At 43.5% G+C, this 12,068-nt stretch overlaps 1 protein-coding gene across 2 annotated transcripts in view; it reads left to right on the forward strand.

Annotated features, from left to right (window-relative positions):
- ZNF638 (zinc finger protein 638) overlaps positions 1–12,068 on the forward strand; it is a 45,729-nt gene that overhangs the window by 5,954 nt on the left and 27,707 nt on the right. The window contains exons 2-5 of one of the 2 annotated variants that reach the window (XM_077301325.1): positions 3,550–5,095; positions 8,031–8,092; positions 9,467–9,508; positions 11,611–11,885. In XM_077301325.1, the coding sequence (XP_077157440.1) occupies positions 3,746–5,095; positions 8,031–8,092; positions 9,467–9,508; positions 11,611–11,885 (1,729 nt within the window). In that variant the 5' untranslated portion in view covers positions 3,550–3,745. The remainder of the gene's footprint in view (positions 1–3,549; positions 5,096–8,030; positions 8,093–9,466; positions 9,509–11,610; positions 11,886–12,068) is intronic. The other variant, XM_077301326.1, reaches the window with a different exon arrangement.

Genomic DNA, 12,068 nt, shown 5'->3' on the forward strand with positions numbered 1-12,068 from the left:
TGATATTGGGAGGGGGTTTACCTATGGTGTGCTTATATTGCATGTCCCACAGATTGGCAGTGTTCAGTGAATTTATTGAGAAATAATTTGAAGTGTGGTTTTATTTGACCATGCTTTCTAGCATGGAGGCCCCCATGCTTTGCAAAAAAGGACCAGATGCTGAGACTTTGAACATACTAAAGAGGACTGAACATGATGTCTATGACTAATTCATACCCATGGCCTCTGATCAAAAACTTGCTGGTACATTTGGACAAGGATAAACTATTCACTAAGCTGGATTCATGTGAAACCTATTACTGGGTTTGCATCAAAGAGATTCATCACCCAGCATGGACAATTTGAGTACATTGTTATTCCATTTGGGTTAAATGATACACCAGGGGTGTTTATGAACTTGACAAATGAAGCATTGCATAAATACTTGTATGAATACTGAGCCTTCGGGGAGGGCGGTATATAAATCTAAATAAATAAATAAATAAAATAAATAAAGGGGTAGCCTTTTGAAGGGTTTCTGTCATCTTTTATCTAGATGAGATTTTGGTGTATACCAAGGACTACGATGAACATATGGACCTTGTGTGGTCAGGAGAAACCGGACTTTTTAGGGTACCAAGCATCAGCCCAGGGGATCAAAATGGATCTTGCCAATGGATGTACTAGGGTGGGCTCCACCTCATGTTGTTGTTATCCATTCAAGTTGGTAGCTGTGTCGGTCTGAAGTAGCAGAACAAAATTTGAGTCTACCAAGTTTTATTCTAGGTGTGAGCTGTTGTGTGAGGAAGTGCGCATGCATATGAAAGCTCACACTTTTAATAAAACATTGTTGAGAGTGTCATTGGACTCAAATTTTGGAACTGTATTCATGTGAAAGGATGTGTGTATGCTAAGTGTTGTCAAGTTACTTCAGACTTAGGGCAACTGTATGAATGAATGTCATTCAACACTGACGGAAGAAACTGTGACAAGTTTGTTATTTGTTGTTTATTGTAATTAGCAAATTCTGCCACACAGTATATTTCTTTGTTTCATTCCTACATGGTGTGTTCCTTTTTTGATTATATTCATGAATGTAGCTTGCCAGTCGTTTTACCATCTACACCTAGTGAAGTTACCAGTGCCCTACCTGGCCCTTGGAGATCTAGCCCCAGTGATCCATAAAACAGTGACCTCCAGACTAGATTACTGCCACTCGCTCAATGTTGAATCACCCTTGGCTCTGGCCCGGAAATGAGACCTGGTACATGCTGCAGCTCATGAGAACCCTGTGGAAGGCTCATATTTTACCTGCCTTCCAGCAGTTGCATTGATTGCTGGATGAATTCTGTATCAGATTCATGGTATTGGTGTTGACCTTCAAATCCTTACACAATCTGGGCCCTGTGTACCTGAGGGGCTGTCTTGCCCAATATGTTCCCCAGAGAACACTACAGTCTTCAAATACCAACTTGTTGGTGGTCCATGGTCCCAAAGATATCTGCCTGGTCTTGAGCAGAGGCCTGATGGAATGAGTTGTCAGTCAAAACTCAGGCCCTGGCAGAAGTCAAAATTCTACAGGGCCTGACCTTCTTTCCCCAGATTTATAGTTGAGGCCATGGTGGTTGGACTTTATATGGGCCTCCTTCCTCTCCTTGGCTCCCTACTCTATATTCAGTTTCTGGTTTGGGATAAAATGGTGGTGGAGTGGAATAGGAGGAGCTAAAGTTTGCTTTTAACTGTTTAATGATATTTTATTGTTATAAACCACTTGGAGCCAGCTGCACAGTTAATGGTTCCATGATGTGGTTGCATAGTAAATGCCCCTTTGTTTGCAGAGCTGCCCTGAAATCTGGGAAGCTGTGCAATAATCCAAGCTCCTAGCTTTGTCTTACTTTTGGCAGAAATAGATAGTAGAAAGGCAAGAATAAACAGCCGTTGTTCGGGGCATGCAAGTGGATGCTTGTCCAAAGAGGGAATGAATCCAAGGAGTAGTGTAGCAAGTATGGTGTATCTGATGATGTTTCTCCCTCACTGTCAGTGGGTGAAAGCTGGAGCTACCAAAGCATGGTACTGAGTTATTCCAGCTGGGGAACATAGGAGCAATACATCCATTGCCTTCCCACCCCTCCTTTTACAGTAGTCACAAGTACTAGGCTTGTGACCAGTTACAAATCTGAGTTAAATAAAATAGTCAGCTCTATTTTACAGGAATTTGAAAACAATGCATGAAGTTTGCCTGGCCTCGCCTAGGGCCAGGGTTTTCTCTGTCCTGACCCCTACCTGGTGGAATGAGCTGCTGGCCCTGCAAGAATTACCATTATTTTGCAGGGCATGCACGATGGAGCTCTTCCGCCAGGTCTATGGTTGAAGCCAGGTTATGGAAAATCATAGGCCCCCCTGGAAGGTACTGCAACCTTTCCATAGGCCATCATATTGGCTGCTCTGGCATACAGTCTTCTGGCACACCGAGGTGCAGTCATCACGCTGGGAAGAAGGATCTGGATTTTGACTGCCTGTTGTTGTAATATATGTGGTTTTTATGGGGTTTAATGCTTTATGTGGAGTTTTTAACATTGTGATCTGCTACAAGATAGCTTGCCGTGGGGGCAGAATACAAATTTAAATAAAATAAATAAAAATACATTTACATAATCTGAAAGTTCATAGGGAAAGAACCCTCACATCTTGTCCCTGAGAATGTATCTACCTCCATGGACTTGCACATTGCTGTATATGCAGGCTTTCTGTGCATATGATTTACAGACACGCATAGCTCTCGGAAGGTTCCATTAATAGAAACTGCAATCCTCACTGCGAGATCGGCTCAGGGGAGCCCTTGTATTGACTTAATGCATTTCAATATAGTGAAAAAGCACGGTGAAATAAAAGGCTGTGAACAGAAATAGATTAGGTATGTGTGCATGTGACTTGCATAGCTGTTGTGGCAGGATAACTTACATAATGGGCCTGTAATGACGAATGAGGACAGGCTAGGCTAGGTTAGGCAACGCTGCTGTGAGGTTTCTGCACATCTCTTCTGCTTATTTTTAATTACCAGATGTTTAAAAAGGTGGAAGCAGTTTATCAGTAAATGTTGCATAACTCCCCTCCCCCCCGTAAAAGACCAAATGTCCCCTAGTTTTGCTCAGATAGCAGATTGCTGGGGAAATGCTGCTGTTACCTAGGACTGTATAAAAAATGTACCTTATGTGAACTGCAGATGTACTTCTGTATTAGGATCTGTGCTTTCCTATTTGCCTTGTCAATAAATTGGTCCTGATATTTAGATAGAATGAAATAAAATCACAGTAACTTCAGTGTTGATATTGATCAGAATATGATGTGGCTGTCTGTTTAGAATAAAATCCAGAAGTACCTAATTCTCAGGTAAGATTGTTATAGATTATGTTTTTGGCAGTGGACAAAATAAAGCCTTTTGCTTAAAACAGTTAATTGACTGAGAAAATTCACAAACTTTTCCCAAAACAATTTGCTTACTGGCAGAGCCCACTGTAGAAAGTGAATTCAAAGACAAATGTCATCTAATATCTGTGTTTTAACTTTCAGCTTTGTGGTGTTCTTGGAAAGGTTTACACCCCTTGTGAATTCTCTGAATCTTGGCATTGCCAGCCCACTTCTGTTGGGCCCTTTACAGCTTGCTCAGATTAAGACACAGTTGGCTCTGCACCAGTTGAACTCTGTTGCCTCACATAATTCTGTAGTGTCTTATGCCTTGTTAAATGAGGCATTCCTGAAGATCGCCATGTTTAACCCCAGAGGAAATATGCATCCACAACCAAGGGGACCAAATGCATCTGACACAATCCCACATGAGCCTTTTCGGGGGCCAAGACAGGCTAATTTTCAAGGACAACGCCCACCTGGCCCTCATCATGGAGTGCCCCAGCAATTCATGGGAAGAGAAATGGGGCCAGGATTTTCCAGGCCAGATGTCCAAGTCACTCAACATAGAATGGATCCAAGACAAGCAAGGGAACAGAGAAACCAGCAGAAGGAAGAAGGCCATACCACATGCTGGGATGATAACCCATTTCCCCATGGAAATAGTAGCCAGATCCAGACTGCTTCAGGAAGACTTGAAGATCCCAACCCAAATGTTCAGAGCCGTTATACAAATGAGAGTGCCTCGAGCATCTTGGCAAGCTTTGGCTTATCTAACGAAGACTTGGAGGAACTTAGTCGCTATCCAGATGATCAACTCACCCCTGAAAACATGCCTTTGATCTTGCGGGATATCCGAATGCGCAAGATGGCTCGCCAGTTGCCTAATTTACCCTCCCAGAGCAAGGAAAAGGAAGCCTTCCGCAGTGATGAAAGCCGTGGTTCTATGGTAAAGAGCAAAGTGATTGATTATGGTCACGAAAGCAAGTATGGCTATTCATCAGGTCCCCTTGAAGTCAAAGTATATGGCTCTGATGTAAGAACTGAAGAGACCGTGAAAGGGTTTCAGGCTCAGCAGACGATTCCTGTGCTTACTTCACGTTCTGCCGTAGCCAATAATCCAATTAATGCTGTAGAAGAACTAATTCGACAGATGGGATTTCAGAGAAGTACACCAAACCCCCAGAACTTTTTTGCTATGGATGCTGCCAACAAGATGCCTGGATTAGGTCTGCCTCCAACAGGACCTGGAGTACCCCCAACAGCCCCACCCCCCCCAGCCATGATGCCCCCTATGGTGTCACCTATGTCTCAGCCCATGATGCCTCCTGTTCAGCAGCCTTTGCCTACACCCCCTGTTGCCCAGCCTATGATGCCCACTATGAACCAGCCACCACATCACTTTGTTTCTGAAATGCTTGAGACTGCAAACAGGCATGACAGGATTCAGCACGAATCCAGGGCTAAACCTCCTAAGCCCCCCCCTCGACCTACAGGTGGCCAGAAGATTTTCCAGAAAGGGGGTGAAGGTCCTATTGAATCTCCGTTTGGTGTGGTGAAAGCTTCTTGGCTTCCAGTTTTTTCCCAGGCAGATGCACAGAAGTTGAAGAGACTACCTACTCCCTCTATGATGAATGATTACTACGCTGCATCTCCAAGAATATTTCCGCACATGTGTTCTCTATGTAATGTAGAATGTAGACATTTGAAGGTGAGTTGATTTTTTTTTGTTTCCTCCCCCTCCCTCCTCCACAAGAATGCATACACTGCCTTTGTTCTCTACACTGTTCATTGGGGGTTAAATGGCTTATGGAAAATGGTTAGTGTTTATCTCTCTAAGACAAGGGCTCCCAAGCTTTCGGAGCGTGTGGGCACCTTTGTATTTCTGACACAGCGCGGTGGGGCCATGTGGCTGCCACAGGAGGCAGAGCCAGCAATGGAATGGTTGTGAAAGCTTACCTTCACTCCCCTAGTGAAGATCCTCGTGCTGTGGTGGCAGCTTCTGCCAGAGCAACATAAAAAAAACCCCAAATCATTGTGCTAACCAATAGCCTTGGTGTGCCTAAGCATCACTTAGCCGCACCCTCTAGAGACACTTGGTCGGCACCAGGGAAGGTGTCAGCAGCTGCTGTGGCACCCACAGGCATCATGTACTAAGATATGAAGAATCAGAATTAGGGAGAACTTGCTTGGGCAACATTCTTCACTTATGACTGGCTGTTTCTGTAGGGCCAAAGCAGCACTTACTTGAAATGTGAGCATTTGGGTGGTTGTGGCAAACTATTCCTTGCGCAGGCTGTCCCCTATGCTGCGAGTGCCACAACCCCCTAATGCAGATGGAGATTGGTGCAAGGCTGTACTGTCTTCTGCTCAGCTACAAGTTCACAAGTAAACACTTGTCAAACCAAGAGAACCAAAGTGAAAAATACTCCCGACACTATGATAACTAATGAGTCTAGGACACTGGACTTGTAGTGTCAGAAATCCTGAAAAAAGATCATATCTTAGGCAAGTTGAGATACTTGCAATATTAATTGGATTCTTACTTCCAAACTTCCTTGTGTATTTTTGTCTCAGAAATATTTTAAAAATAGACCTGGTATGGCATTATCAAGACTTGTGCATTTGTGTTATTTTTTTACATTTTCCCTCTGAACATTTTCCAGAAGTGTATTGTGGATACACTTTTATATAATCTCAACAACCAGAAGATTAATTGCATTGTGAAAGTTTATACTTTCATTCTTACAGCATTTCTCAGTTCTTACAGAGTACTTCATTCTGTGCCATATCGGTCGTTCTAAAAAGTTGTGCAATTTACCTTAGGGTGCCTTACATTCTGTCTTTCTAATTTTAGGTGGAGCCTCAATCTGGAGGTTTAGATTTTAAATGAAAATATAAATTGTGCTTATATATCAACATGATAACCATGATTGTTTGAAGTTTGGTAGTTCACATATTAAGTGATCAATGATATTTTTCAGGAGAAGGAACCCCAGGAAAAGAAATAACACCTACAGTTTAATTTTGAAGATGCCTTCCAACTTGAAATCATTATTATTAAGTTTGTGAGAGGGATTTTTGTAGCAAAACAGCATGTGTCCAATTTAAGCGTGTCCATCATGTCCAGATTTTTCATGTTTGCTAAAACAAGGGTTTTTTTTGTTAGCGCGATGTCATTTACATCTTCTTTTGTTCAGATTGGCTGTTGTGTAATTTGCAGACAAGTTACTTCCTAAACGTATTAAAAATGTGTGCCTGTGTATTTAGAAGGTCTAGGATGCACAGTCTTGTTAGTAAACAGATACAAAAATACAAACTGGCCTTTGAAATACTAACAACCTTTGAGTTTGAGTCCTGCCTAGCAAAGACTGATGTGGAAAGACTTTGTTTTTTGTGAAGAATGCTTGGATTTTGATAACTTCAGAAAATTTATTATTTAAGGTATTTATTTAAAAAGTATGTTCTACCATTTTAGAGATGCTCAGAAGAATGCTTTTGTTCATGCTATTGCCATGTGAATAGGTTCCCAAATTGTATTATTGGCAAGGTATGTTCCATTCCAATTGTGGTCATCATGCAACAGAGACAGAGGTAGCACAGTCTTTTGGTGATACTATACGGAAATTGCAGGAAGTCAGTGGACCAACGCAACTAGCCTTTCAAATCCCTTATGTTCTTGAAACACGGAAGAGCTCTGACAGACTGTACTATGAGAATAGCTCTATCAGGACTGTGACTAGCCCAAGGTCGCCCAGCTGGCTACATGTGGAGGAAGAGCAGGGACTCAAACCCAGCTCGCCACATTAGAAGCCACCACGACACCATATTGGCTCTCAACAAGCCTGTGGCTCCCCTTGCACGTGCATCTCTGTCACTCCCACACTGCTATTGCCTCATGACCTTCTGCAGCCTTGGGCTGGAATATCCTTCCTGGGCAGACAGCCAGAGTAGCTCTGCATCAGCCTTCCTGCCCAGGAAGAAAAAGAGTGACATTGGTACTGGTTCAGTCATGGTCTGCAAGAGTTGTGTTTACGAACCTGGAGCAATATATGAGTGAGCATATCAATCTCTTTCCAAGTAGTCTGAATTAATGGGTGGCTGGGACTTGTAACTTTTTGAGGGTGCCTAAAATGAAACTGTGTTACCATTTTCTGGTTTAGAGCTGAGGACTTGTTTTTGAATTTTGGCCTCCTGGGTGAACATAGTTTAATTCATATCAGTCTTCTTGATATAGTGTCCCACAAAAGAGGACACTGGGTCACCTAGATGGTAGCACAGGGTGGCTAAATCCAGCATAGCAAGTTGACATACAAAGGGTCTTCATTCTTCAAAACACCATTTCTTTAAGTATTCATTAATGATTCCCAACGCGTTTTGCTAAACAGTGCTTTATCAAGGGCTTCCAAGATCTGTATTAGTCTACAAACAGGAGTATTTCAGCAGCCAAATAAAGGCTTAAGAGAACAAGTTGCAAACACATCTAAACAAAGCTTGCTGGCATTCCAGATCAAAAAATCAAAGCATGCTCAAGTCAGTAAAACTGCAGATTTTCACAGATTTTGCTGTTCACTTTTAGCTCTGGACCTGCAGGTGGGGAAATACTGGTCTTATCCATGATTTTTGACTGTCTTTTTTATTTGTAGGACTGGATTCAGCATCAGAATGCTGCTACCCATATTGAAAGCTGTCGCCAGCTACGCCAGCAGTAAGGACTTTCATTTAATTTGTGTGCAGTTGTGGTGCTGTGTCTTGTTATCATACTTCACATGGTCATTTATAGGCCTGCACTGGCCAGATGTGAGCTGTTTTGGGTTCAATGGAATGTGGATTGTAGTTCTCATCTAAAGTTTTGGGGTATTCTGTATTTTTGTATTAGAGCTTCTGCATATCCTGTGTAGCATATCTGATTAGGAACCTAAAGGTTGAGCTGCAAAAACATTTTTGTTAAAAATACAAATATTATAAAATAAAAATATATTATAGAGAGCCAGCTTGGTGTAGTGGTTAGGAGTGCGGACTTCTAATCTGGCATGAGACTTCCGGGGGTTGTGGCAGGGAGGGGTGGCCTACTGACATAGAATCATAGAGTTGGAAGGCACCTCATGGGTCATCTAGTCCAACCCCCTGCAGTATACAGGACACTCACATTCCAATCACTCATCTACATCTGCCACCCCTTTCCCTTCACAGACATCATTTCTTGGTTTCTCTAAACCCAAAGAATGTTTCAGGGGTTTCTCAATGGTAAAGAGGTTGAGAAGGGCTCATCCTGGGAGTCCTTTTTCTCCCTAACAGCTACCCCAACTGTTGTCCTGTAACCAAGTACAGGACAAAAGTCTAGAAGCATTTTGTTACCGTCTTGTCTCTCGGGTCTCTCTGCATATCTGTATATCTACTGGCATGCTAAAGAAGGCATTCTTTAGCATGCCAGTAGATATACAGATATGCAGCCTGGGACATAGAAGGCATTGCTGGGGTGGAGATGGAGTGGGGGAGCTAGCTGCAGACGGCTTGTAAAGGTCGTTTGAGTTTAACTCCTGAACCTTTGCAGATCTCAGACTCAACATTCACAAAGCAGAGTGGACAATTCTGAACTGATACTTGGGTGAAGTGTCATTTCATCACTGTTACAAAAACAAACCAGAGAAGGGCAAATGGCTTTGAGGGTCTGTGGAATACTAAGACTAGGGCAGATCTGAGGTGGGGAGTGGCCTTTCTAAGGGTCAGTCTTCCTTGGATGTGTTTGCCTTAGCACTGAAAGTCAGTTTGGAGGGTTGGTATTACTAGGCTGGTACACATGAAGCTATCTTATATAGTTTTGATGGGGTTTTAATTGTATATTATGTGGGCTTACTATGCAACCTGCCACGAGGTGGCTTGCTGTGGGGTGGCAGGAACCTTTTGTATGCAAAGCCCAGACTCTTCCACGGAGCCACAGCCCGTTCCGTACTTGGTATTTAAAGGATGTATGAAAGGAAGTGGTTATGGTTCTCAGCTATAGTTATGACAGTGTACTTAATGTTCAAATAGTACTGTAGATAGCCATCTTCTTTCATGGACATTTTTATTCTCAAAACAGGTACCCAGACTGGAATCCTGAGGCTCACAATTCCTCCAAAAGGTAATCAGTGCATGCTTCTGTGGTGGGAATGGCAGATGATACCATGCAGAACATTGGTGCTTGGGGGCTTGGCCACTGCATTGAATCCACAGCAAGTGTCCTCTTTGGCTTTCTCTGTTGGAACTTCATCTATCACAGGTGCAGGGCATCACCTGTGTGAAAATATGGATTTGCTGTCTGTTTGGTGCTTAAATTATATTTATTATTCGTGTCTGTCTGCATGCATACATACAATTAGGCATACAGTTATGCATATTTATATAGTTATTTATACATTTATATATATATGAAATAAACATGCAGTCTTGGTTATGATCTGTGAGCAGAACGCTCAATGCTTCAAGGGACACCTTTTATCGATCATCGTAAGGTACACATAAGCGTTAAGCAGTGAAAGAAAACAACAGTGCTTGCCTATATGATTTGACATTTTGCCTGATCTATGCAGAGTGTACTGATCAGTGATATATATAATGAGTTGCAAGATCGCAGAGTCTTCGAGAAGAGAGATTTCCATAAGGGGGTGAAATTTCTGGCCTGAGATGAAGGCCTTGGCTTGGGATAAGTGTCCTGCATAGATCTAGCTCATTTGCATCTGGGCTTGCCCAACCATGCAATTATGTGAGACCTATGGCAGCACTGCTACATACACACATACACGCATGCACACACACATACATGTGCCCCACTTTGCAAAAATTGTGCTGTCATAATAATTGGGATGACAGCATTCACTTTTAACTTCTTTCTCTGAAGTACTTAAGTGCCCTTCTTCCTTTCCCATTTTTTTGTTTGTTTGTTTATGTATTTATGCATTTATTTAGTTTCACATTTTTAGACTGCCACTCCTGGAAACACCAGGACGCAATAAAAAATAAGAAGAACGCAATAATAAGAACGCAATAAAAAATCCCAGAAGCCGGTAAAAACACGATAACAGGATGAAAACAATAGACTGTACCCATCCCTAGCCCCCCACATTTAATAGTTGCAAATCCCCCAGGGTCCACCTACAGGTATGTCCCGGTGGCTTTACGGGCGTGCACAGGGAGGGAGCAGTTCTTCCTAGCCTGGTCTCAACCAAATGCCTGATGGAAGTGCTCCATCTTGCATGCCCTGTGGAATGTTGAAAGCTCCGACAGGGCCCTTAGTTCTTCTGAGAGCTCATTCCACCAGGTTGGGCCAGGCCTGAAAAGGATATGGCCCTGGCCGAGGCTAAATGCACCTCCTGGGGACCGGAGACAATCAGCAAATTCCTACCCACAGAATGAAGAGCCCCATGAGGGGCATAAGGAGATAAGCAGGGCCCAGGCCAAAACCTTGAACATGATCCCAAAGCCAATTGGCAACCAATACAGCTGCCTCAGGATAGGCTGGACATGGGCCATCCAAGATGACCTCATGAGGATACTAAGCTGCATTTTGCACCAGCTGTAATTTCCAGGTCAGAGACAAGTGAAGGCCCGCGTAGAGCGTGTTACAGAAGTCTAATCTGGATGTGACCATTGCTTGGATCACCGTGGCCAGGTGGTCTTTGGACAGGTAGGGCACTAGTAGCCGAGCTTGGTGTAGGTGGAAAAACGCCAGTTGGGCTACTTTTGTGATCTGAGCTTCCATAGATAGGGAGGCATCAAAGTTCACCCCCAAGTTCCTGGCTGCAGGTAACGGGGAGGTGCGCCTCCTGGTCCTGTCCCCTTCCACCCAGCCTAAGGACCTCTGTCTCAGAGGGGTTGAGTTTCAGGTGACTCTTCCTGAGCCATCCAGACACTGCTTCCAAACAACCGGCATATGCCTCCGGGGGGAGGAAGTCCGTCCGTCCGTCTGCCTGCCCGCCCGCAGATAGAGCTGGGTGTCATCTGCATACTGATAACAGTCCTGTCCAATGCTCCAGATCAGCTGTGCAGAGGGTGCATATAGATGTTAAAAAGCGTGAGGGAGAGTATAGTATTTTCAGTTCATCTATTCCTACCCACTTTTTGTAGTTTGTGTCAGCAATTTATTTGATTTTTATCAAAAAAGAAATCTTACATCAATTTAAGGTTGGTTTTTTCATATTGAGCAAGCTGGGACTAATGTAGGCTTCTCTCACCTCTGTTTCCCAGACGTGGACCTGACAGACCGGACGCTCGTGCTCCAAGAAGACATTCTGCCAGTCCTAGCCCCAAACGGTCAAGGCTCTCAAGCTCTGGCCATGTCAGGCATCGGACACGATCCAGGAGCCCTGCGTATCGCAGGACCAGTCGGCCAAGAAGTCGAAGTCCAAGGCGCCTCCCTAGTCCCAGGCATAGATCACGGTCTCCTTGGAGACCTCTGAATTCTGCTTCACAGTTTACAAGATCTTCCAGCAGGGAAAGAGGAAGATCCACTAGATCTGCAGGTATGAATATGGGTGGCACAGAAGGCTTAGGAACAGATGCATATTTTATGAGAAATGCTAGAAAAGTAGGGAGGGATGAATTCGTGTGGGATCTGATTTTTGTCCCAACCCACTTTACATGCAGTTGTTTGCTTCCTGATTGAAAATAGCTATAGGAAAGTTTAATTTCCATTGTACTTTTTC

Source organism: Paroedura picta, chromosome 10 (assembly GCF_049243985.1).
Source record: "Paroedura picta isolate Pp20150507F chromosome 10, Ppicta_v3.0, whole genome shotgun sequence".
Lineage (NCBI taxonomy): Eukaryota > Metazoa > Chordata > Lepidosauria > Squamata > Gekkonidae > Paroedura > Paroedura picta.